A 27923-nucleotide genomic window follows, 5' to 3' on the forward strand; every position below is an offset into this window, starting at 1 on the left:
GATCGATTCCAATTGGACACCAACATAGGCACTGATAAGAAAGCGCGAGTTGCTTGTCCCGTTATCTAATGTCACTTAATTTCCAGCATTATCAAGCCAAAACAAACTACGTTTATTGATTAAGGTGATCTGACGAAGTTGACTTACCGGTAAGTGAAAATATCTTATTTTCCCTATGTTTTAGAATTTCAGATTAAACAATAGAATTTGTTATGTGAATATAAATTCAATTCCTTGAATTGTGAATTAAATCATTATTTACACTTCGGTTAAATTTTCGTGAAGAGACGGTAATGTATCAAAATGTCCAGCATCAATTTTGTTGCAGAAAGTTTTGCATTGCCCAAGGATCGGGCCAGCATTCACTGAGTTACAAATCCGATCCTATCCCTATTGAGCTTAGCAGGCGGACTGACCGGGAATATTTACTCTTGCATTTAATTTTTAGAATTGCAACACACATGAAATATAATTTGTACAGTAAGGTGATATTCTGCTGCAACAAAAACTTCCATTCCCAATTATTCTTGTCATCATCATTTCCATTATCATCTCGCTATCATTATTAACGTTATCATTATCATTGTTGTCATTATCACTTCGCTATCATTATTAACGTTATCATCAACCTTGTTGTCATCATTTTCATGACGCCATGTTATTTTTGTTAGAGAGTACGTGATTTTAGTCTAAAATGGTGAACAATTTTATCCTATTACCATGTAAAATGATTCCTTCATAAATATAAAGACTATTTGTATAATAACTTTTTCTTGAAGGTTTTCACTTTAATACAACAATGTAACGTGGTAAATATACACCCATGAAATCGACTTTAAATCGTAGGAACGGGTTTAAAAGTAAGAAAATTAGTGTTTAATGTGCTTTACAATAGCAACAGCACAGGAACTAGAGAAAAAAATATTGTCAAGGCCAATAAACCTATGAAAAAAATTATTTTCTTTTAACTGTTTGGTTATTTGCTTATTTAGCGGGAAAATTTCTGTTAGACATATCATAAAGAACGTGATGGATAAGATTGTAAAGTTGAATGATAAATGGATAACAATTGGCTTGTATGCGGAAATAAATTACAACCACTGTTATGTTACATCTTATATAAAAAAATATATCAATATTTAGCTAGGTTCACAAATTCGATAACCTAACACTTTTTGAAAACTATATTTCCCGTACACTTGACAAACTAAGATAACCGGTAAACGTTCAAGGTAAGAATTTTCCGAAAAAGGTTTATTTTAACATTTTGTAATCAATAATACAAAAAACTATAGGATAGAAACTAAACATGTAACACGTAAACAATGTTTACTTTAAAGAAGTTGTTTTCAATATCTGCCTATGTTTAATATGATTCGATTCAACTATATAAGTATAAAACGAAATTGTGACTTTGTGAGGTTCAGTTATAACTTAAAACCAAACATAGTCTGTTCTTTTAGCCTTACTATGTACTCTTTGTTTATAATAATTATACCGGTTAAAATCATCGTTCGTATATATCTATATACCAATAGAACATATTAAAAACAAGAAGTAAATAGTAAGGCAATAAAATATATAAAATATATCTATATAGAGAATTGCTTTAGCATTGCATTTTTACTGTAAACATAGCATCTTTTATAACATTAATTGCCTTAAGCAAGTACATGTACACGTTTACCATCGTTTGAAATAGATTTTAATAAAATCTTTTATAAACAACTTCGCATTCTGCAACTTGGCTTGTAGGCAACCGGCACAAACATATAAATCATTGATGTGAAATTTGTAATGGTTTGATAGACAACAGGCACATTTATATACTAGTAAAATATCGTTTGCTGTAACTTGAGGTAACCCTCCATCATCTGTCACCGGCCAACAACCTTGCTTTTGACACCCATGGCCTCTATTTGCTTAGATATCTGGAAATAAACTAATGATTTGATATCTTCAAGATGTCTATATATTGTTATGATAATATGATTTCAAGATATGTAATATAAAACAGTAAGATTTATTTTTAAATCACGTCTAAGTATAATTAAAACTAGATAAATCAAAGCACTGAAAGCACTGAAGTATACATTGCTTGATAATATAATCCATTTTTGTCATCAAGGCTATGTTGATTTTAACAGACTAGCGTCAAAAACATGGAAAAGCCGAAAAACACATTTTTACGGGCGATAAAATAGTCGTAGTTAAAACAAGAGCCGCTACTAAATATTTGTTCAACCTTTTAAATGAATAACTATTACATTTTTTGTAATAAATGGAAAATGTCAGTGATATTATTTTTATAAAAACAGTATGAAAGTGTTCTTCGGCTACGTAACGGTCTAACGTCAAAAACATGGAAAAGCCAAAAACACATTTTACAGGCGATGAAATAGACATATTTAAAATAAGAGCTATTAAATAACATTTTCAACCGTCTAAATGAATAAATATAACATTATATTTGTTAGCAATGTAATATATCAGTAAAATTTTTGTAATAAACATTGTATGAAAGTGTTTTACGGCTATGTTACTGCCTAGTGTCAAAAACGAAGAAAAGCCGAAAAACTGATTGAAACTTTTGTTTAAAATACTGATGAGAGTATTTTTCATTACACTATTTTGGTACAATTTTCATTTGACAGTTAAAAGTGCTTGTATATCGGCATTTACATGTCACAACATCGAACTGTACGAGCATCGTCACAGCGCATGTTGTTTCTAACTTGGGGTACCCAAAGGGGAAACTTAATGTGTATATTACCTGTCTGGCTCGGTTATTTCAATTTCTTTCGGCGGGTCAATATCTAATAAAAAATGGGAATTTGGAACTTCATGTTGAAGATAAAATGTATGTTGTATGTATGTATTATATGGATAATAAGAAATACATAAAAAAAGTCCTTTCAATTATTTAATCGCTGTAAAACAAAATCGGAGCCGCTTCATGACAAAACCAATACAGTACGTTTGCGACAAGCATGGATCAAGACCAGCATGCGCATCCGCGCAGTCAATCAGAATCCATGCTGTTCGCTTACAAACCCCTTTAACAAGTAGATAAACTGAAAGCGGACATCATGGATCCTGATCAGACTGCGCGGATGAACAGACTGGTCTTGGTCCATGCTGGTCGCCAAACCATTACATTGGTTTTGTCATTGCGCGGCTCATTTCATATAATAAATTAGTTTATTGGTTTGTACGACATGCTAACAGCATGTTGTGCGGTAATCAGATAAATACGGCAAATAATTGTTATCGCCACTTGGAATAAAAAAAAATGCAGTGGCATATATTTCTTACATTATCAAGCCAAAACAAAATAACGTTTATTTGATGATCAAGGTGATCTGACGGAGTCGACTTATCGGTAAGTGAAAATATCTCATTTCCTCTACAGTTTTTATCTCCAGATTAGACAATGGAACTTGTTATGTTAATATAAATTCAATTCATTGAATTATGAATTAAATCATTATTGTTTAATCCTGAAGATACACTTCGGTTAAACATTTTCGTGAAGAGACGGTAATGTATCAAAATGTCCAGGATCAATTTTGTTGCAGAAAGTTTGCATCGCCTAAGGATCGGGCCATCATTCACTGAGTTACAAATCCGATAGCTAAGCAGGCGGACTTACCGGGAATATTTACTCTTGCATTTAATTTTTAGAATTGCGACACACATGTTATAAAATTTGTACATTAAGGTGATATTCTGCCGACACAAAAGCTTCCATTCCCAATTATTGTTGTCATCATCATTTCCATTATCATCTCGCTATCATTGTTAACGGTTTCATCATCATTGTTGTAATTATCATCTCGCTATCATTATTAACGTTATCATCATCATTGTTGTTATTATCATCTCGCTATCATTATTAACGTTATCATCATCATTGTTATTATTATCATCTCGCTATCATTATTAACGTTATCAACAACCTTGTCATCATCATTTCCATTTTCATCTCGCTATCATTATTAACGTTATCATCATCATTGTTGTTATTATCATCTCGCTATCATTATCAACGTTATAATTATCAATGTTGTCATCATTTTCATCTCGCTATAATTATTAACGTTTTCATCATCATTGTTGTAATTATCATCTCGCTATAATTATTAACATTATCATCATCATTGTTGTCATCATTTTCATCTCGCTATTATTATTAACGTTTTCATCATCATTGTTGTAATTATCATCTCGCTATAATTATTAACATTATCATCATCATTGTTGTCATCATTTTCATCTCGCTATAATTATTAACGTTTTCATCATCATTGTTGTAATTATCATCTCGCTATAATTATTAACATTATCATCATCATTGTTGTCATCATTTTCATCTCGCTATAATTATTTACGTTTTCATCATCATTGTTGTCATCATTTTCTACTCGCTATCATGATTAGCGTTATCATCAACTTTATTGTCATCATTTTCATTATGACGCCATGTTATTGTTGTTTGAGAGAACGTGATTTTAGTCTTAAAGGTGAACAATTTTATTCTATTTGAATGTAAAATGATCTCCTTCATAAATATAAAGACTATTTGTACAATAACTTTTCTTGAATGTTTCCACTTTTATTACAACAATGTAATGTGGTAAATAAACACCCATTAAATCTGCTTTTAATCGTAGGAACGGGTTTAAAAGTAAGGAAATAAGTGTTTAATGTGCTTTACAATAGCAACTGCACAGGCAGTAGAGAAAAGATATTGCCAAGGCCAATGAACCTATGGAACGATTTATTTTCTTTTAACTGTTTAATTAATTACTTATTTAGCGGGAACAGAAACATTCTTTTAGACCTATCATAAGGAAAGTGATGGATAAGATTGTAAAGATGGTTAACAAATGGCTTGTATGTGGAAATAAATTACAACCACTGTTATCTTACATCTTAAATCAAAAAGAGATACCTCAATATTTGGGTTCACAAATTAGATAACCTAACACTTTTTGAAAACTATATTTCCCGTTAAGTTGACATAATGAGATAACGGGTAAACGTTCAAGATAAGAATTTTCTGAAAATGGTTTAACATAACAATTTGAAATCAGTAATACAAAAACTATAGGATAGAAATTAAACATGTAACACATAAACAATGTTTACTTCATTTTTACTTAAAAGAAGTTTATTCAATAGCTGTCTATGTTTAATCTGATTCGATTCAACTATATAAGTATAAAACGAAATCGGTTTGTAACTTTGCGAGGTTCAGTAATAACTTATAACCAATAAGCCTTACTATTTACTATTTGTTTATAATATGCCTGTTAAAATCATCGTTCGTATATATCTATATACCAATATAGAACATAATAAATACAAGAAGTAAATAGTAAGGCAATAAAATATATAAAATATATCTATATAGAGGATTGCTTTAGCATTGCATTTTTACTGTAAACATAGCATATTTTATAACATTAATTGCCTTAAGCAAGTACATGTACACGTTTACCATCGTTTGAAATAGATTTTAATTAAATCTTTTATAAACAACTTCACATTATGTCATTCTATATGGACGTCACGTTAGTTTACAAAGTAAGTCAACGGGAAAAAATATAATTTTAACATTTTGACCATATTACACACTTTATAAAAAAAAGAAAAACATGCCTAGAGATATTGACGCCAGGGTTAACATGACATTAATTTAAATGATTTTACTATTATATTAAAGAAAAAATGGAATGTTCAAATTTGATGGGACAGACCATAGTATAATATCATTTGTTGCAACTTGAGGTTACCCTCCATCGGAACAAAAGAAGTAACAAAGCCATTACTGGCTGTGTAACCAACAATTCTGTAATGGTTGACATCTTCACATACCATACAATCACAATAGGACATTTGATTGTATTAAGTAGTATCCTTCCAAACTCAAAAACGATGAGGCCACAGTTTTGTAATAGGTTTCCCAAAGTATTGTTTTTCCAAGTGTAAAAGTGCCTGAACAATTACACTTAAAAACACTTTTAAATACATACATACGACCCAAAGAAGATAATTATGTACAAGCTTTTTTATTTCAATAAAAAGAAATTTCATTTTACACTTAACAATTTAACCAATGAACTTTCAGCGTTGGAACCACATGCTGTTCTTATGGAAATTGATATCGGATACATCTTTATCAATTTACCCTCTTTTCCAAAATATCAATTGCATATCGTACCCCATATAGCCTCGAGTTCAAAATATCTATATCATAGGGTTATAATATATGTTGAGTACAATACTAAAATATATTGGAGGAGTAAACATCTGTCAAACCTATATCGGACAATACTGTTTCTTTCCTGCACGTACACATCTGCAAATCCTGCCAGAATTGACTGGCGTCTCGCCCAATATAGATTTGACATATGTGTGTTCATCTCATAGAATGCAGAATACAAAATTACCTCATATTATCTTATATAAGTTTCATTTGTTACTGCGTATCACATGACAGTACGACACTACGACACTTTGACGGTTAAAAGTTTGAACAAATAAAGATAACGTATTTTTCAAAAATCGAAAGTTAGTAAATATTTTTATCATTATCATTTATATGTAAATGAAAGCAGTAGATGATTATCGGAGTGAATATATCATAAGTAAGTGAACAACTCTTTTTTTGTATCATTCCGATGACGCAATGACAATAGATCTCTTAAAATAATTAAAATTCTCTTAAAATTAATTTACCCTTTTTGCAACATTTCTACTCATTTTAAATCTATTGAAATAAGTTTGAGTTTCTTGCTCTAGCTTGAATAGATTTCGTTTCAAAACGTTCGTCACACTATTAACAAAAATTGATGACAGAGATTTTTTTTAACTAAACAACTTTATGTTTATAACATAAGTCTGTCATAGCGTTATAGCGTTTTAAAAATATAACCTATGACCTTTCAGCATTGGAACCATGTGATGTTACATCTATGGGATAGTAAAATCTCGCTAAACTATGAAAATAGCAATACTTTCTTGTCGTGTTTGATCACTTGGTCAGCTTTGTAACGTACGTACGGCATAAGCGTTCATCTAACATATATTATATTCTATTATTTACAGATTGATTGTAGTCACTTTAGAATACTTTTGTGATTTTTTTTTCAAAAACAGTTTGTTATATTCGCTATGCAATTCGACGATATTTCCTTACTAAAACAAAACCTTTAAAGTTCCATTACGCCCCAGAAATGCTTTTAATTTTAATTCTTAATAGCTGTTTATAATGGTTTCCTAATTTAATTTCCAATAAGTAACTCATTGGCAAATTACCTGTACCGCCTTTCCCTTTCTTGAGTAGTACTACTTGTTTCGTTTCTGAGGAATGATGTCTATTACCTGTAAAATAAAAATGTAAAAAGAATAATGTGCATTACCTGTAAGAATAATGTGCATTACCTGTAAAATGCTGAATTGTGAAACGGATTTGACCAGCTATGAAATTCAAATAATAAGGGACTATGAAAATTGGGCCACTATCAGCGCCTGGTCACACTGCTGACTGCGGTTGTTTAATGTTACACAAATCATTAGACTATGTATGTAGGAAGACGAAATGGAATATATTGTTAAACACTGGTCAATAGCATCATAGAAAAGATTATGCAAACCAATATTTTATTATCAAATGAACCGATTTTGATAAATTTCCTTATCTTGGAAAGAACATTATTAAACTACCGTAATATTTGAGCTGGATAAACTATAAAGAATGATACAGGCAAAGAAATCTGATTTTGACTTACTGTTCCGTTTTATCTTATCTTTAATAATTTTTATAGATGCATTTTAACGTTTCATTTCGTAACTTTATACCCAGATAAAGTCATTAAAGATATATTATCCTCAACATATATATATATATATATATATATAAATTACACTAACATCTTTTATCAAATGATATATACACTTACATCATTTATCAAATGATAATATACCTATCTATGTGTGATAATAATTTAAGCTGTTATTTAATTAAAATTTGCAATAAAATACAAATAAAACTTTGGCCTCAAATTTGCTGTAGTAGATTAGTTATCACAGAATTGCACGAGATCCGGAATGTCAATAGTTCACTTAGTAACCGTGCATATAACAAAGCCAAAGTATATGACATTAATATTTTATCAAACAGCTTCATGTTAACTCTAACGTATAGAGGTTAGTAAAATACAATAACAGTATATCCTGTTGCACTTAACTGATTTTCTCTGACATTGTTATTTATCCTGCAAAGCGCCATAGCGTTAGTAGGTTATCGTGGAGGTGCATATGGTGTTGGTAATTTTCACTCCGGATTACGACAGTAATCCACATTGAAATTCTCCAGAGCACAGTTCAGTCTCCGCATCGATCCATTATGCACAGTTTTGCCTTCATAGATTTTTAACTAATATCCAAAATGAAAAATGCGTCTCCAATCTGAACAAAAAAAAACAACATTTAGATCAAGAGCGGCTGCACTTGAGGGTGTGGAAAATGGTAGCAAAAATGGCCGTCGCTCTAAGAATATATAAGCAATGAGAATATAAGGAAACATGGCTTATATTTTAAAATTCCACAGGAAAGTAATAAAACAAAAATAATAATTTGACGTTATGATTGACAAGGCTGATGACGATGAGAAACAAGTAAAAGTGTTTACGACGCATATGCTATGATTGCAACGAACATATCTCTCAACAAAGTAAAGCTCTCCATAGCGATGAAATATAAACATACACTGAATATTCACCAACATATGTTTGTATATTGCACATATTAATTCATTGTTATACTGACAAAATAAGTGACAATGTACATGTACAAAGCATGTTTGTCTTATTTTCACCACTAAATCATCATTATTATTATTATCATCACCATCATTGTTATAATTATTATCATCATTATTATTATCATCATCATCATCATCATCATCACCATCATCATCATTATCATCATCATCATCACCGCAATCAATATTATCATCATCATGACAATCACCATCGACAAAAAAAAATGATAAACAAGATCAACAAGGAAAGGCGGCGTTCAATGAACGCAACCCCCACACGACCCAGCAACAAGAACCAGTGGCAAGGAGCCCAGGCGGACCCAACATTAACAGGACAGGGCACGGGCAGGTTCATAACTAAAATGATAAATGGTTTGTAACTAATAAGGAATTCAAAGAAAACAAATAAATGATTAATAATAGGAAATAATCAACGATCATCATCATCAGCAACAACATCAACATCCTCATCGTCGTGCATTATCACCGTCAACGTGTATCACAATATTCATCATTTTCATCATTATGATTATCTTCATCATTATCGGTAGCAGTATCATAATTATCATCAATACCAGCTCAATTTTCACCATAAAAACAACCGCCATGCAGAAATGTCTTTATCAATACAGCCAAAGCTTCTACATAAATAACAGCTGCTGTCATCAAAAACTCTATTTTTATAGGAAAACAGACGAGGTCGAGGACATGGCGACCACAACCGAGGAGCCATTCTTTCAATTTTGTAAAGACGCTGTCTTTGAATCCACTTTTAGAGTGGATTCCAACCACTGGTTCTTAATTCCAGCCGTAAGTAATAAAAATAAGTATGTAGGTATACGTTTCTATCCGCAAAGTTATGGCTTGATGACACACTAGTGGTTATGATATCTGTGTTACTGGAACTTATAGCATAACTCGATTATATTTAGTCAAAATTGACAACTTTTATCAATATAAAAATCATTCATCAACATACTTAGTGTATTAAGCCAGGGAAGTAACTGTAGGAAGTTTGTCTTTCTGTAAAAATTGTTTTTGATGATCCTTACCATATAAATGAATATTTTGATTATAACAAAATCACGACGAGCGACAAAATGTCGAAATTACACGAGCAAAGACAGGAGTGATTTTGTAGTTTCCACGATCACCGCCGAATAAACATCTGCAGTTGTAACTTACATCTAAGTTACACAATATACATAAACTGCATTTGCATCGTGTTGTGGCTTTGATCAAGCCTAATCGATTGCTTGCATTTTACCACTGCCGTCTACGATGAGTTTCCATCAAACTGAATTGCAATATGTTTCAATTATACTATATTGGGAGACATTTACGATTGGCATTAAATTGTTGCTTTGGCTTATTAATTTTTTCAAATCCATTTGTTGTAAATGTCAACTTTTCTCGATGTTGGTTTCAATATTCCTAGTTGAATATTGTGAAACTATGAATTTAATCCATGTCAAAGTTGGGGTAAAACTTCAATAATCACACTTGATTTGATAAGGCCAAAGCAACGTGAATATGACAGTTCTCACAATTATTTTGATTAAATCATAGTTGAGATTATGAAACTCGTCTGTTATGTTAGAGTTGAGGATAATAAATTCAATCATAATTGAATTGATGGATATTAGGAAATGGTTGTAAAACAAAACTGTTCTGGTAAAAATGAATGATATCACAGTTGTGGATTCACTATTGTTCTGACTGATATTACGGTTCACGGGGGAGGAACCGTTACACGAGGGATGGAGTTTTTATGATAACTTGTCAGGAGTTCTTGTGATTACTGCACGGAGTTCGTCGGAAATTTTTTGTATATACTATATGAGAACTCCATCCCTCGTGTAACAGTACCTCCCCTGTGCACTTGAGGTAATGAAAGTGTCTTTACGATATATCCACTTGCTATATTGAGGCTATCGAAGTTTTTCCCTACTGTATACAGTAAATTGCTAATGGAGTTTAGACTCGCATGATTCACTTACATTTAAAGGTTGCCATCATGCTGCTATTGTGTTTTATGGAGAAGAGGAGGACGATAAAACAAAACATAATGGGAGGCCGTCCCGGTCTTGTACGGTATATCAAGTCTTAAATTATTACAGTATTTCTAAAACCATGATAATAATAATAGTATATAAATGTGTTGGTAACAGGAAAAGAATCATTCCGAGGAAATAACTGTTATCTGAGGAAATCAATTTTACTGTTAAAAGGTACTGTTTCCTATGTAACAGTGTACATTTGTTAGTCACGTGGTACACTTGCATTAACAAACTGGGCTCAGTGGGCTGTAGGAAATTAACGTTACAAAACTGTTAGGAGAAAAAAATAAAAATGAGTAAACATCATGTTTTTAAATGTCTAAATCGTCTATGTTAGAAGCTAATATATATATAAGATAAACCGTGTATTTTTCAGTTAAAATAATTCGGAGTTTGATCCTTGTATAATTTCTATGTGACTATTTTTATGTCTTTCCATAATGTCCATTGCTAATATATATAAGAGAGAAAACGTGAGAGCAAATTGAGGTGTAATATGTTATTCAAGAGTTTGCAAAGGAATCAGGTGTCTCTTTTATATGCAAGGTATGCAGGGACATCTTCAGTCTTTAATAAACATGTAACTGTTTCTTGCACATATCTTGCTGAATTTTCAATAACTTTTTTAACAGGCCGCTCGGATTTTTGGACGAGCCTTCTAACCGCTGGGGTGTGATGTTCGTATTTGGGTCCGTGACCGGTAATATTATACAAATAGTACGAAAGGCGATATCTGACCAGTTAGACTGGCCGATATGGGCGAAAAGTAAGTTAATAAGTTCTAGAAATTTCGCACGTATTGAAGTGTAAAAATGAGTTGATATAAAACTATATTGTATAAATTAGTTAAGCCAGTTCGTCATTTTCTGTGTTTTTTGCCTCTATGAAGATTTTAATAAATACATAAATTATATAATATGATACTGCATATTCGCCGCCCACTTGACTGTTCAAAAGTTTAATAATAAATGAATTAACTTTGAAATTCTAAATTTACAACTTTTTTGTTGAAAAAGAATTAAAAAAATTAAAGTTAAATAAGTTGGCCTAGATTTCAATGACATCTTGTATATGATCAGCTATTGATATTTCTGTATTAAAGTTAAGTATAATTTTCACAAGTTATGTATTAAAAGTATATATTTGATTTTTCAGTTTTTATGGTATATATTTTATGTATGGAGGCTAGTGTGATATGTTATCCATTATTTGCCTGCATGACGACACGTCATAAATTAGTTGGCGCTATAGCGGGACTTCTTTACTCTTTAGCATGGTAAGCATTACTAAATTATGTGGTCGTGTCACACTAAAACAATATTAACATTCATTTGATGTTTATTTTACTATTCTTAATTTAAGTGTGTGCGATTTGTGTTAGCGTGCATGCGTGTGTTGGGTTTTTTTGTTGTTTTTTTTTTTTTGGGGGGGGAGGGGGGGGGGCAGGGGAGAGGAAGGGGGCGTCATTGGTCGACGGGTTAAAGTCTTTGACTTCGATTCACTTACTTCCCTCTGCTGTTGTTTCGATTCCATCCAGGGTATTGGATTCTTTAATGTAAAAAAGCTTTACAGCTAGCTTATTAAACACCGGTGGTTCTACTTAGGTTCACACTCGTGCCTAAAATAATGCACTCCACAAGTAAAACTGGAAAGTCGCCTCTGCTGTTTTGGTGCGACGAAAAACCCAACTCAACCCATCCACTACTCCAACATTTCATCCCTCACCACCTCAAGTATAATAATTTGCATGCATCTTCATGTGTTATCCTTCAGCTGGTAAAATAATTAACCCTGGGTTAAATGCTAACTTTTTGTTAAACTCATCTATCGTTTATTATACTGAATTTTCATTCCATCATATAAGTGTTGAAATGTGAATACCGATTAAGACGGTGTTGGAGGGGGGGGGGGCGAGAGATAATTTACCTTACAATTATCTCTCATGAAAAGACTCAATCAAAATGTTCCTGCAATTTTAATATGGTATTCTTGCTTTCGTTGCTATCGAGGGGTATCCTCTTTTTCAAATTTTGTTTAATATATTTGTTTGGTCAAAACTACTATGCATTCAGAATATATTTTATAATGAAAAATGAAAGAATGAACTCGATGTATGAAAACATTGACAGATATATTTAAAACACTTCTAAAACTGTCATTTAAGTTTTACTTTTGGCGACCTTTGATAAATATATTACATTTCTCATTATATAATATTATATAGTTTAGTTATTTTGTGAAACTGATTTACATGTATATCATAGTACAAAAAAGAATAAATTTCTTTGTTAGGTTTGGTTCGGAGATGTTTTCAAATGTCGCGATAGGAATCTGTTTTGTGAAATATGTTGACCCCTATGTAAGTATATATCCTCTATAGTTAGTATATAGACCCTCGAGTAAATATAAAACTCCTATGGTAATTATATAGACCCTCCAGTATGTATATAACCCCTATAGTTAGTATATAGACCCTCGAGTAAATATATAAGCCCCATAGTAAGTATATAGAGCATCGAGGAAATATTTAATTCCTATAGTTAGTATATAGACCCTCGAGTAAATATAAAAGCCCTATGGTAATTATTTAGACCCTCCAGTATGTATATAACCCCTATAGTTAGTATATAGACCCTCGAGTAAATATATAAGCCCTATAGTAAGTATATAGAGCCTCGAGGAAATATTTAATTCCTATAGTTAGTTTATAGACCCTCGAGTAAATTTATAACGCCTATAGTTAGTATATAGACCCTCAAGTAAATATATAATCCCTATAGTTAGTATAAAGGCCCTCGGGAATGTTTAAAGCCCTTTAGTTAGTATATAGACCCTCGAGTAAATATATAACCCCTATAGTTAGTATATAGACCCTCGAGTAAATATATAATCCCCATAGTTAGTATATAGACCTTCGAGTAAGTATATAACCCCTATAGTTAGTATATAGACCCTCGGGTAAATATTTAATCCCTATAGTTAGTATATAGACCCTCGAGTAGGAATTTAAAACTCTTATTGTTAAGATTAAGTGTTTCGATTTTCAATAAATTTTACAATCTAAACTGATAGTTTCTTCAGACATTATGGCATCTGTCATGTAACACAACACCCTTCAAGTAGATAACAGAAAATCTACCGTTGTAATTATATTTTCAAAACCCTCTTTAAATACACAATTCAACTTTGCATGATATTATATTTCTTATTTTAGAACGATGTGAAGGTGTCAGCCCATATCCTCATACAGGAAATGCCCGTGGCAATATGCAACTTTCTAGTAGTGTTGAAGTTTTGTTGGAAACTGTATAAATGTTTAAGGAAAGGAAATTACCAAATTAGTTACGAGGTATGATGTATTAGCAATTAGAGTTGTGATTGAAATTGACTGCATTTATTTCTGTTTCTAAACAGACCATTAACACTGCTTTAGATAAAAGACCGATAGAAACATTCGATTCTCAGTTTCCGAAAAAAGTTCCTGTTAATACATAGAGAATATTCAGGTTTTTTTTATAAATACAGGATCTATTTTCATCGAGTGGTATGGCACATGAGTGGTAGGAAATGAAAATACGGAAAATAAAAATACGCATTTTATTTCATCAATATTTCATTGATAAGTATCTAATAAATATTTATAACTTTTTCATTAAAGAATCCTAAAAGCTCCAAATACGGATTTATGTATTTACTATTCTGGATTATTTTTTACATTTATGTTTTTTAGGAACAAGTGAAACTATGTAAATCATATCATTTAACATACGTAAAACATCTTCTGAACAAACGATCCTTTAAATCTGACGAAACGTAAGTAAATACAAATGTATAAGTAAAAGTGTTTTTGAACATGCTAAAACCAAATTGTTCAAACCAAAAATTACGTAATTCTGTATTGGTTTTATAATATGAAATGTATTTCCTTTAGATCACATTTTAAAATTTTCGCTTGATGAATAAGTTCTTTAATTTTTTATGTCGGACCGGCCGGTACATTCGCATCATCTGATCTTGCCCTGCACTGTTCTCTATTCTACCAGTATATATTATAAATTTTTTGCGTAAAATTAATATTGAATGGTTAAGTTCATGAAAGTTATTTAGGCCGGTAAGGTTAATAGAACACATGATCTACGTAAAGTCAAAGTAGCCTGATAGCTTCTTCATATGAGCCGTGTCACGACAAAACCAACATAATGCGTTTGCGACCAGCATGGATCCAGACCAGCCTGCGCATCCGCGCAATCTGATCAGGATCCATGCTGTTCGCTTACCAACTCTATTACAAGTAGAGAATCTGATAGCGAACAGCATGGATCCTGATCAGACTGCGCGGATGCGCAGGCTGGTCTGGATCCATGCTAGTCACAAACGCACTATGCTAGTTTTGTCGTGACACGGCTCATATGATATACCTTAACGTCTCTGACGGGAGTCGAATCCACATGGGTCAATGGCAATGAATCCGCAGCAGACGACATTGACCATGCCACTCATATGCCTTCCATTAAGTCCATAAATAGAAACGTTTTATGTAACGATATTTTCCAATTGAGCTCGTTTTTATGTCAACATGTATCACTTCTTAGATATTTCCATTTTCAAAAAATACACATGTGGTAAGGTCCTGTCTAAAATTCTGTTATAATTGTTCGAAGGTTGTCATGGAAGCAAAAGATACATCGCAAGATAATACGACCTGAGCCAGGATTCAGATTTCCTATTTCCATCACGATAACATCATTTATGTCTGGTGTGCTATTGTACATGGTATGTAGTTTCTTGAAATATATATAGTATGATTTTTTCTTCATGTGTGAAAATAATTTTCTAAGTGCACCATAACCGTAATATCTTTGACTGCAGGACATATATTGATAGGTTATGCAACTGGTTTTGATGAATTGGCAGTTCTTGGTCAATTCCTACGAATCGAAACTCCAAACCGATTTTAAGTTGCTGATAATCACTGCTGAAACCGATATTATTTCTTGATTGTTATGTTTTAATGTGGTTTTAAGTCGCACAGACATTGTCAACGTCATATAGGGACTTTCAAGCTTTTACTGGTGGAAAAAGTAGACCTTAAGTGCCCCTCCGGCCGTTATTTGAGGCACTAAAAAGAGCCACAAACATTCTATGGGTTAGTCCTGTAGCTTTCTCAAGTGAAAATATCCATTGCCCAAGACAATTTTGTTGTCCTTTGTACGTGAAAGAATACATTGCAGGATTTGAGCCCATAGATATAATTAAGATATCTAAAATGTTATGGCCATCACGACACAGAAAACTCGAACATAAAACAACAAAAATTCGGAAATACGACGGCGAAAATTCAAAGTAAAGAGGCAACAAATCCACAATAGTGAAAGGTCGAAAATATGGTATTAAAATTCAAAATTATATTGAGTTTTTACCATCGTGGTTTTAGTTATTTCGAATTTTTATCATCGTATAATCTGATTTCTTTTTGTTGGTTGTTTCGAGTTATGTGTGTGTCGGGATAGCCCTAATGTGACACCGTAAATATCAGTAAAACAATTTATGTAAAAAAGTTTTTTTCTATTGTCAGGTGAGTCTATACTGTGCTGAGTTTATGGAACTAGAATCGAAAAAATATTACTTCAGAGATTTTGAAGACCTTATGCAAGGTAAATAATACTACTACAGTATGTGAACTCCTTAACTAAGATGTTAAAATAACATATGCATACATGTAAAACGTAAACAGTGGTTTTTGTGTCGCCTCTACGGAGTAGTGGCGACATATAGGGATCACTTCTCCGTCGTCTGTCTGTCTGTCTGTCTGTCCGTCTGTCTGTCTGTCTGTCCGGCTGTCCGTCCGTCCGTCACAAAACTTGTCCGGACTACTGCTCATAAACTACTGGTGCAATTTCATCCAAACTTTACAGGAATGATCAGTACCAAGTCTAGTTGTGCATATTGTCAGCATTTTCCGGTTCAGTGATTTTTTGTTCAGAGTTATGGCCCTTTAATAATTTTTTAATTTTAAAGTTTGTCCGGACTACTTCTCTTATACCACTAATGCAATTTTCAATGAAACTTTACAGGATTGATCTGTAGCTCAAGTCCTTGCGCATATTGCACGGGTTTTCCGGTTGAAATGATTTTTTGGCCGAGTTATGGCCCTTTGACAAAAAGGTGTTTTTTTCTGTCGTTGCCAGATACACAAAAACTTGTCCGGACTACTCCTCATAAACTACTGATGCAATTTCATCCAAACTTTACAGGAATGATTAGTACCAAGTCTAGTTGTGCATATTGTCAGCATTTTCCGGTTCAATGATTTTTGTCAGAGTTATGGCCCTTTAATAATTTTTATTTTTAAAGTTTGTCCGGACTACTTCTCTTATATCACTAATGCAATTTCAATGAAACTTTACAGGATTGATCTGTAGCTCAAGTTCTTGCGCATATTGCACGGGTTTTCCGGTTGAATGATTTTTGGCCGAGTTATGGCCCTTTGATAAAAAGGTCTTTTTTTCTGTGTGTTGCCAGATACGCAAAAGCTTGTCCGGACTACTCCTCATAAACTACTGGTGCAATTTTATCCAAACTTTACAGGAATGATCAGTACCAAGTCTAGTTGTGCACTGTCCGTCTGTCTGTCTGTCTATCACAAAATGTGTCCCAACATGAAATTGGCCATCATGAGGCGACACATGTGATTACTGATCGCTCTTGTATTCTATATTCACACACACTTTCGGTCCTTCTATGTTCAAAAGGAAAAAATGCGGGTTGGGTTAGAATTGTTTATGTCGTTTAAGAACCGAAATGTAATATAAAGCAGTGATTTTATCACTTTATAAAATCATTGCCATTCGGGTGCACATAATTATTACCTAAGTACGCCATCGTGATATAATTGCTCGCATCCGAACTCCAAACAGTTTCTTTATTTAGCGATGAAATCACTGTTGGGACTTAATTATAGCCTTTCTGACAAAAATATAACTCAGGGTACATTTTACCAATTATTACATACATGTGCCTATTTTACGATTCCGTACGGCCATGCATATATTTTGACGTGACATTACTCGTATTTACGTTATACAATGTACAAACATAGTGTAATGACGCGCTAAATGTTACCGTTATAATTATATTATAGGCGCGTCAATGAAAAATGTTACTTTTTTTACTTTTAATAGTTTTTATTTTGAGTATGTGCTAAAATGAATATTATATTCGTGTACGTCTATTACTGAATTTATTGAACCCGTTGAATGAAATAATATTATGCTCGCCATAGGCTTGGATAATATTATTTTATTCAACTCGTTCAATAAATTCAGTATTAAACTAACACTCATTCAATATCTTCTTATTCTGAAATTCTTATATATCTCTACATCCTGTACCTTATCAAATTGTAGTTTTATTTGTTTCAGCTGCCAATGTTATTGCTACTACGATTACGTTGCTGTGTGGGATAAGAAACATCTATATCGTACTAATGAACTACAGGTCAGTTATCAATACTATCCTTTTCAGTTATGAATACTATCCTTTTTATAGAGAAAATCTGTAAAACATATTTTTGTTTTTAATGCTCTCGGGGACATTCCAGACTTAAATTGGGTTTTTTAACGGAAATGGAAATTGTAACATGTGTCATGTCTGCCAACGCAATATTCAGAATTTCTTCAAGCATTGGAATAAATGCTTTAGAATGATCAGGAAAACGCCTTCAATACCAACAAGCCAACGGCGAACGACATTTTTTTTTGTGTTTACCCCTCTTCTGATAACCGTGTACCGGACAGTCAACACACAATAGGCAAACGAGGCAAACACAGTTCCTAAACAATTCCCAAATAAGCAAATATGAAAATGTTTCAGGCTGGTTAGATTGAGCCTGTTCATAGACGGTAGTCGTAATGCGCGCGACTGACAACGCTCCCTAGCACCGTCGTAAGATGGATCAACATTCATACTTGACACTAGTGAAAATTAGAAATTTAGAGACATCTGTAATTGTGTTATCACTATTAAAAACATACAGTTCAAACAACACATTCTTGTATATTTTTCTCATTTTAAATCAGAAATCTCTGGGGCAAGTATATATTGAAAAATACCACAAAATTTATTTGAACTGAAATGATTAAGTTATTACTGTTTTAAAGTACATTAGGTTTGGTCGTAGAAGAGTCGCATTTACTTGTGTCTATTTTACGGATCACTACTATAACAGATTATTTATACCACAAACAATATACATGAAATTATAATTATAATATAAGTTTATATGATTCAGGCGAGACATGCTCTTGCTGTACAAGGGTGAAAGGAACTTCATCCCCGATACTGTACAAACACCGTCGCCAAATGTTTACATGGTAAGCTTTTCAAGTTTTGTTTGATTTTGCATCAATTTCTATATCTTTGTAAAAAGTTAACAAATAGATGTAACCCTTTTTTTCAAATCATTCGGAAATGTATCCTGTATGCTACAAATAACGAATTTGGATTATAAACACGATAAATTATGTCGTAAAAATACACTGGAAGTTTCACATGGCTTGTAAATTCTTTTTCGTTTACTTAGTTTATTTATTGTCCTCACCTGAAAGCATGTCGCTTTAACTAACGTTTGTACTCAGTTCTATGAATAACTCTTTATCTTAACACTATATTCATATTAAACAAATTTTCTTTAACACCGTTCATTGCAATTTAACCATTATATCATTAGTTACAAATATTCCTGACATATTATATGGTCATTTATAAACGGTTGTTTGCATATATAACCCGAGCCGCAAGGCAACTGCTATATTGCAAATAACCGTTTATATTCGGCAATATAACCTGTCAGGAATCTTTATAACGAATTTATGATACAGCAAAACTTCCTTTCTTACAGGAACAATGCACAAGTTGAAAGCAGCCATGTGTATAAAACTATAATATATAAACGATTAATACAAACGTGCCGAATTATAATCACAAAACTTTATTCAATTTTATGTATGAAATATGAGAGTAACTTGATTATCTTAAATTTAACATAAGATATATATTCATAACTTATTTCAGGCTCAAGGGATGCGGTTCATTGGAACATCAATTACGGGAATGTTTTGGGGTAGGCAAAGATGTATTATATTTGACACATTATGCCTCAGTAGTAAATAAATCCTAACTTATTCAGAAAGGCCAAACAGGAGTTTTATAATGTGAAGACTATTTTTTTTAGAGAATGTTACATGCTTGTTACATGAAGAATGTAGCAATAAATGTGAAATATTTAATTGTTAAAGTAGCAAAATGTAAACAAAGTATTATTTTAACTTCCATACAAAATACAAATTCATTAATAACTGAACTTATTACCAAAAAGCAACAGATGGAAAAGATGGTTCAGGTACTTTGCCAATGACTACCTTTTTGGATATTATAACAAGTTAACAACACAAAAAACAACAACTAAAACCCACTTAAAAATGAAAAGTACGATCTAAAAGCATTTCTGAGGCATAATGGACCTTTAAGCGACGACTTACGAACACAATGCAGATGCCAGTGTTTTGCTTTAACTTGTGTGACATATAGGCTTTATAACCTAGTCATCTTTCATTTTTATTTTGTTCCGCCTATTGTTTTCTCGTTTAGTGCACACACATTATTTTAGGACTATAAGCAGCCTTGTCAAGAAATTGTCATGTTAAAGGTTACATGATCAATGCCGTATGAACACATCTGTGGATATTTTAAAATTCCAGATTTCACCATTAAACCAGTTTAGGCCACTGCTAGTGGACCTAGACGGTACCTTTTTCTAACCATTACTGCCAATAACCATGTTTAATCAAACCGATGACAATAAATACCTTTAAAGTGACATTATATGCTCATCTTTTCATTTTCAAGTTGTGGTACAGTTTTGTAAATATAACGTGACTTTAATCAATCTTGCATCATCTTTTATTACAGGAACAGTTTTTTGCTATCTACTTGTGTTTGTACCTTTGACGTTGATGTTGATGGTCATCAAAATGCTTAACTTGAGGAAGGAACTTGACCAGATTTGGACTCAGTTTGAATGGCTTGTGTACTTATATTATCTGCCTTTCCTCGAATTTCTAACTTCAACAATACTCTTTGACTGTAGTCATTTTATAAAATTCATTATATCCTTTCTAAAACATCTTTTTTTGTTTTTATAAACCTCATTGTGCATGAATTAAACATCAGATATTAAGCATACGTTATTTAATTTATTCCGGGTGTTTAATTAACGGTTGTCTAAAACGCGTTGCTAGGACATCCTTTGTTCCAGCAAGTTTTTTTCAAGTTTGTTTTATTTTCTAAATTCGAATATAGGGGTTTTTACCTTTTGAAAATGTGTATGTTTATCTTTTGATTTTATTCGGTAGAATGAAATTGTTTCAAGTTAATTATAAAAGTTCAAACCTATACAAAGTCACAATACTAACTTGAAAAATAGTCGATGTCACTGCGTTCTTTATATGAGCATAATTATAATGTATATATTCGCAAGAAAACATTCCTGGGCGGGGCCAGGTCCGTGGACTCGTCGTCGACTTCAAACCATTTGACCCTCACACCTGTGGATTTGAATTCGCCAGGGACTTTGGATTCTTTCACGTTAGGAAGATATGCAGCTAGCTTACGGAACGTCGGCGATTCTACTCAGTTGCTTGGTCGTGTATGAAAAAAAATGCATGGAGGGACACATGACATCTTCCTCCACTAGTAATAGTAGAAAGTCGCTTTATGACCTAAACTTTGTTGTTGCGACGTAAACCCAACAAAAACACGTTCTAGTAATTCATAAAGCGTTAATATAGTGCCTGCTGAACTATATTGATATGGAAGAAATAGAATAAGTCATGCCCTTAATTTTACATGACAGGGTATGTACAACCTTGAACAAAGACAATTTACGTGGAAAATTTAAAATGGAAAAAGTAAACATTTAAGGAATTAAATCTTAAGTCGGAAAATAATCAGTGAAACCTTTATTTGTTATTTATATGTCTCTCACATTGATTTGATCGATAAGTGAAATAAAATGATTGATTATTTCAGACCTACAAATGTTATGCTGTAATGGTGTAAAAATTGCAATATTTCAAAATTTTGATATTATGGAGTGTTTTATTTATTATTTCAGATACCCGGTGTGTATCATCATCATATTTAAACTGCAAACTTATTTGATTGGTCGATACTTCATCCAGCCAAAAATAAATGTTGAGGACAAATATAGACCCCTAGCTGTAGATAACAGGTGAATAATTTTTCATTTAAATATAGCCATATCTAATAATCTAAGCATACTAACCATTTAGCTTTTAGCTTCTATCTATTTCAGAAAAGGATTTATGGAAAAAATGAAAATGCATATAAAATCTTGTCGGTCGATTTTCGGCTTTCAAATTAAATGTTTCATAAAACAAATAAAGAATTTGATAGAATTTCAGCAGATTTATTATTCAATATGTTTGAACATAAGATTTCATCGCCATGACACAAATATACAGCATACATTAAATACAGCGAGAGTGAAAATACATACATACAAATCTAACATTGGGTATCATCAGTCAAGGTGTTTGGTCCAATTGACTAGACCTATTTTGTACGAACGAGTTATGCAGTGATTTCTTGCTTATTTTTCATAAATGTTATTTTTTCTATTAGGAATGCTTACGACGTTGTCAACTTTTATGCTATATTCCTTAACGCTAGCATCGGACTCTTTACTTTCCTCAAACGTATTTTACTTGGTGCATTTTTGGGTGTATTTATGATACCAAGAATGGATCGAAGCCTGCTAATGCGAGGTTATGAAGCCATGGACAAATGTTCGTATATTTCATTCTTTATAGGCACATAATGCTTCAGAAGTCAAAATTTTATCTATACTTTGGAAATGTCAGACATGTGTTTAATTATTTAAATTGCGTTTGAATAATGGATTAAGAGGTTGTTAAATGTCTAACAACTGGATAAAAAATAGCTCTAAATGTGCAGTAATGGCTCATAAAGGTAGCAAAATGTAAACAAAGTTGTATTTTCTTATATAGTTGCAGAAACTATACCATATATACGGCAAATGATTATTACTTTGAAAACTGTAACAAGAAACCATAAGCAAAAGTTTTGAGAAATAAAATTGGAAGCATTTCCAACGCATAATGGGCCTTAAATGACTGCCCGTAATATTTTTCTATCAGGTTTAAAATTCAATAATTAATGATATGTCAAAGCTATAAATTAAAGGCGTCAGTTGCTGAGTGGTAAAAGTCGTTGAATTCGAACCACTACTTGCCCCTCACTGCTGTGACTTTGAATCCAACGTCAATGGTCATACTCAATTGACCGCAAGTGCCTAGACGGTACCTAATGGTCTTCCGCCACCAGATACGTTGAAAAGTTGCGTGAAGGCATGAAGTGGCGTTGCGACTTAAAAACTGATAAAAACACATTTTCTCCTATTTTCAGGCGATAATTAGTTGGCAGGTGATAATTTGTATCTTTATGCCACGTTTATGTTTCATTCTTCCGCAAACTTACAAACAGAAAATGACAGATACACGGACGTTATTACGTATTCATCAAACAAGGAATATTAAATTTCAGGCTATGTAAACTATATTGGAATGATAATGGTCGACGTGGCACACAATCACCCTGTAATGCGCGTGTTTTGTTTCCTTGTGAAAAATGCTGTGGAAAATAGAAGAGATGTGAAACCTTTGAGATCTGCTGCGGAGAACGCTATATATTGCAATTTAACTATCCCAGATCACATTCCATCCGAAACAGGTACGATGTCAGAAATAAATGCTAGAAACGCTGATTTTCTTGTCGTTTTTGGTGTTGATCTTATAGTTTGCAGATGCGGACATTTTAGCCTGACTATTGCATTTAAACAATGTATGATAGAAAGAGGTATCATACTCACCGGGGCGTCTGCGTCACAAGTTATTGTTACCATACCACTTATTTCCTATCCCTTTGAGAATTTTTGTTTTGAAAATTGTTAATGACCATCATTCCCATTTCCAGGCAAAATGATCACTCTGTCAAATATTTTGACAAAATTATGCCCCTTCTCCGACATAGAGTTTATTTCTTCTATGTCATATTTAAGATAGCCAAACCCTAGTAGTTTAAATTGATTTTCATTTTATTTAAACTTTTTCCTTGATTGATTTAATGTTACGGTAAATTGAAAATAATGTATTATTTTGTACATATTAATATTTTTCTTCAGGAAACAGCATTGCAAAGAAAAGATGGTTGCTTGCCTTTACATTAATTCGAAACCCTTCACTAGTGGCTCTGCGTGTCCGTGAATGTAAAAGTAAATCTCGGGACAAAACGGCGTTAAGTCTGACGGACATTCAATGTGTGAATAACACAGCTACTGATTTCCCGGATAATTCGACAGACGCTTCGGGATCTTCCATCAGATGCTGCAGAAAGTTTAAGTTTGAGATTCCTTCAACTCTTCTCATCAATCTGATGGCTTTGATTGTACTAATATCGATGCTTGTCATTTATGCTGGGCTTCCAGTCTTGATAAATGATTTGATAAAGACGGCAAAAATTCTTGTTACGGCGACATAACGTTTGGTCTATTGATGTGCCAACATAAATTACGTTATTGCGGTTGCAACATAACTTACTTTATATATAGTGCTCTTTCAACATAACTTATTTTAATATATATTGCTGTTTCAACATAACTTATTCTGTATCTCAAGTTCTGAAAGATGAAGACCAGTCTGAAGTTTCCAGCATTTGATTGGTTACTTCTGATAACTAATTTCAATTTGGATTTTAGCCAATTACAGACATTCATTGTTAGACTGGTCTGAAATTCTGTTTTCATCTTTTCTGAACTAGATTTTCATGTTATACATTATAATCAAAAGTTTTTACCACACTATATAATTAGAATGATTTATAATTGATAGATATATCACACTACATTAGAGTATTTTTTGAGGAATTATCATTATAAGGCATATATTATTTGATTTTACATGTCAGAGTTGTCAATTCATTGTTACATATGAAAACCGAACACCTCAGAGACTAGCCAAAAAGTTCTTTTTGGAAGTTTTCGGAGTTCAAAAGTGAAGAATTATATGAACAAGTACGAACAGGAAACAACAGATGCTTTGTAAGACATGACAAAAAATATATGAAGCTGATAAAATTAACAAAATGGTAGAATTTTTAGGATTATTAAAAAACTTTATTAAATTTTATTATCACGAATAACTGACTTGGTTGATACAATAGAAGTTTATTATCACAATTTATTTTCAACATGTTTAGTATACTACGAGCTATTTACCTTTAATCTTTTTTTCTTCACAATATACTTCTCACTTCGTAAAAATCAAGGGTCTGACATGCTTAGTAGGTTGTGATTACATTAGGTGTCAAAATAAATGGTCATTGCTAATTGGAAGATACTGACATTTTGCAGGTTTAATAATCTTCAAGTACAATAATCACATTCTTTTCAATTTCCGGATTTTAGAAATTAATTTGAACTGATAGAACTTAATTTTTACCTGAAAATAGTTCGGAAATTCAAAATTTGGAAGTTCCGGAATTTAGACGTTTCAAATATATAGAAAACAGAAGGAAAAATTTCGGAACCCTGAAAATTGTTCGGATTTCAGAAGCTTCCAGATTTTTAGAAGTTCCCAATTCGGAAGTAAGATTGTATCTAGTTGTTTGTTTGTTTGATTGGTTTTTACGTCACACCGACACAGTATAGGTCATATGGCGACGTTCCAGCTTTACTGGTGGGAGAGACCGCGAGTGCCCTTACGTGCATTATTTCAGACACGAAAGATTATCAAATGAATGGAGGCCAACAAGGCTTTAAAGCAAGTCAGTTTCAAGTTTTTCTTTACATTTTTGAGTAAGTCTAATTGAAATATTATATTAAAGAATTATATTGCATGATATTAAGAAGACCAAAACAGGTTTTGAAAAAGGCAAATGTCAGTGATGCACCATTTTTGAAATGATATCACCTGTTTACTTTAAATGTTAGTGATGGTATCGTGACAACACTAAATATCAAAAATGGACTTCTCTGTCTTTCAATATGGACATAACCATTCATCATTTTCAGGGTAATTTTCAAAACATGTACTGACTTAATGACAATCTGTTTAAAATCAGCTCTCAATAACGATACGCATCAACATGTAAGAAATAAGTAGATCTGAACTGTAGTCAGATTGTGAACTGAATAGCAAACGTTGTTGACCATGATTGTACAGAAGGCATGGAATCTCTGGCTGAGTTTTTGGTCTTCACATGTGGCATAATTAGGTAGAATCTGTTGTCATCAGCAGACTAATGGTTAAATATGTGTAATGTAAAGACATATGTAATGGTTATACATGATTGTAAACAAGTGAATTCATTAAGTAAACACAATTGTTTTGTCAAGTGAAATGTGACTTACAATTTTAATAATCAATATGTAGGAGTATTTCTGTTTTTAGTAAAAACATTCCATGTTCAATTACATGTATTTTATTATAGTTTGTGAATCAAGGAGGAAACTTTAATATCCTAATTCGTATTTGTTTTTTTAAGTAATATGCTTGGGGTTTTTTAGAGAGAAAATCCACCAAACAATTTAAATGATGAAGATATAGATCATTCTACTTTATAATTAATCATTCAGTATCTTATTGAAAAAAAAATTGTGTGAGTTTATCACATTGTCATATATATGCCAGTTATATGTCTTAAATAACTTAAAATTTGTTAGTTTAAATTCATATAAAAGAAATGAATGAATGAATGAATGAATGAATGAATGAATGTATGAATGACTATTTTAAGTAGTATAAGGGATTTTGCAATATCTTACGGATTTGTGTATGTTTTACCTGCTATTTTGTTCTAGGTATGGAAGGAAACTAGGAGACAAGTGTTTCATAAATGTCGTCTGCTTTGATTCTACATTATAACAAATACAGTATCTCATGATAATTTTATAAATACATGTATATGTTCAGTGGAACTTAATTTTCATGAAAGTGCAAAATTCAATTTTTAAATTTTTTTATCTGACTTTGAAACACATGCCTATCATACTTGTGTGTTATAATCCTGCAATAAATTTCGAGGAACCTATTCAACTAGCTTGTGGAATATCGGTTGAAATACTTAGTTGCCCTTATCTGCCGGAATAAGTCAAGGATTGACACCTGAGGTCTCCCTTCCCAAAATGAAGCTTGGAAATTAACTCAGAGCTTTATAGCGTTGGTATGACTTGAAACCCAACAAGAAAATATTACTTAATAAAAATAATATAAAATTGTTTTATATATCTTGACATTTCATCAAAAATAACAGGAAGTTAAGTACATGTAAGAATGTATTTGGTTTTGTCTGATTTTTGCTAACAAGAATATGAAAGAGGAAAAGTTTTAAGTGTTAAGGTGTGTAATTTATTGTAAGATTTAAAAGATTGTTTTATTTGAATTTGATTAAGCTTTTACAACTTGAAGTAAATACTGTTTAGCTCAACTATTTGAAAAAAATGGAGATGTCATTCTTTTTTGTGGGCATCGACTTTGGTGTAGCTCTTTGGCTTAAGTTTAGGGAGCAGTTTCTTGTACAGTTCCATATTTCATCAATCACTATATTTCTTGTGATTTTATATGTCTTTGTGATTATAATTGAATGTCTCTTACAGAACTATGACTTGAAATTTGACTGAATGAACATTTGCTTCATTATAAAAAAACTTTTAACAATGTCATGTATTTTGAATGAAATCTTTATCTTCATTCATTCCTACATTGGCCGGACATTTTTTTCATTATCAAGCACTGAAAATAGTCGAACATGCTCTTAACTAACAGCTCGCAGTTTCTACATGTTGTAATTTCAATAATTGAATCATTTCATTGAACTTGTCACAAATGTATTAAAAAATAATAAAATATATCGATAAAAATATGACAGTTGTTATC

At 32.2% G+C, this 27923-nt stretch overlaps 1 protein-coding gene across 3 annotated transcripts; it reads left to right on the plus strand.

The window, feature by feature from the left end:
- Window positions 1-27909, plus strand: LOC132734697 (stimulated by retinoic acid gene 6 protein-like). Of its 3 annotated transcripts, none has more exons than XM_060721487.1 (18): window positions 1-149; window positions 9517-9640; window positions 10839-10924; window positions 11523-11656; window positions 12046-12166; window positions 13183-13249; window positions 14105-14239; window positions 14621-14703; window positions 15552-15663; window positions 16466-16544; window positions 18312-18387; window positions 19181-19262; window positions 19963-20011; window positions 20860-20977; window positions 22064-22180; window positions 22594-22757; window positions 23536-23721; window positions 24173-27909. In XM_060721487.1, exons 2-18 carry the CDS (start codon window positions 9539-9541, stop codon window positions 24526-24528), a joined length of 2067 nt encoding a protein of 688 aa, XP_060577470.1. In that variant the 5' UTR covers window positions 1-149; window positions 9517-9538; the 3' UTR covers window positions 24529-27909. The 3 variants fall into 3 exon arrangements, with proteins under 3 accessions (XP_060577470.1, XP_060577471.1, XP_060577469.1); XM_060721488.1 differs by lacking the exon at window positions 1-149 and adding an exon at window positions 3233-3382; XM_060721486.1 differs by lacking the exon at window positions 1-149 and adding an exon at window positions 6525-6653.
- The last annotated feature ends 14 nt before the right edge of the window (window positions 27910-27923 follow it).

Source organism: Ruditapes philippinarum, unplaced genomic scaffold (genome assembly GCF_026571515.1).
Source record: "Ruditapes philippinarum isolate M1 unplaced genomic scaffold, ASM2657151v2 ctg4245_1_1_1_1, whole genome shotgun sequence".
Classification (NCBI taxonomy): Eukaryota; Metazoa; Mollusca; class Bivalvia; order Venerida; family Veneridae; genus Ruditapes; species Ruditapes philippinarum.

What these genes read in the sequence shown, in the direction of transcription:
- LOC132734697 (XM_060721487.1), top strand. Translation starts at nt 9,539, where the DNA reads ATGGCGACCACAACCGAGGAGCCATTCTTTCAATTTTGTAAAGACGCT. An exon ending in CTGGCCGATATGGGCGAAAA is followed by an intron (nt 11,657 to 12,045) that starts GTAAGTTAATAA and finishes TTGATTTTTCAG; the next exon opens with TTTTTATGGTATATATTTTA. An exon ending in TGAAATATGTTGACCCCTAT is followed by an intron (nt 13,250 to 14,104) that starts GTAAGTATATAT and finishes TTCTTATTTTAG; the next exon opens with AACGATGTGAAGGTGTCAGC.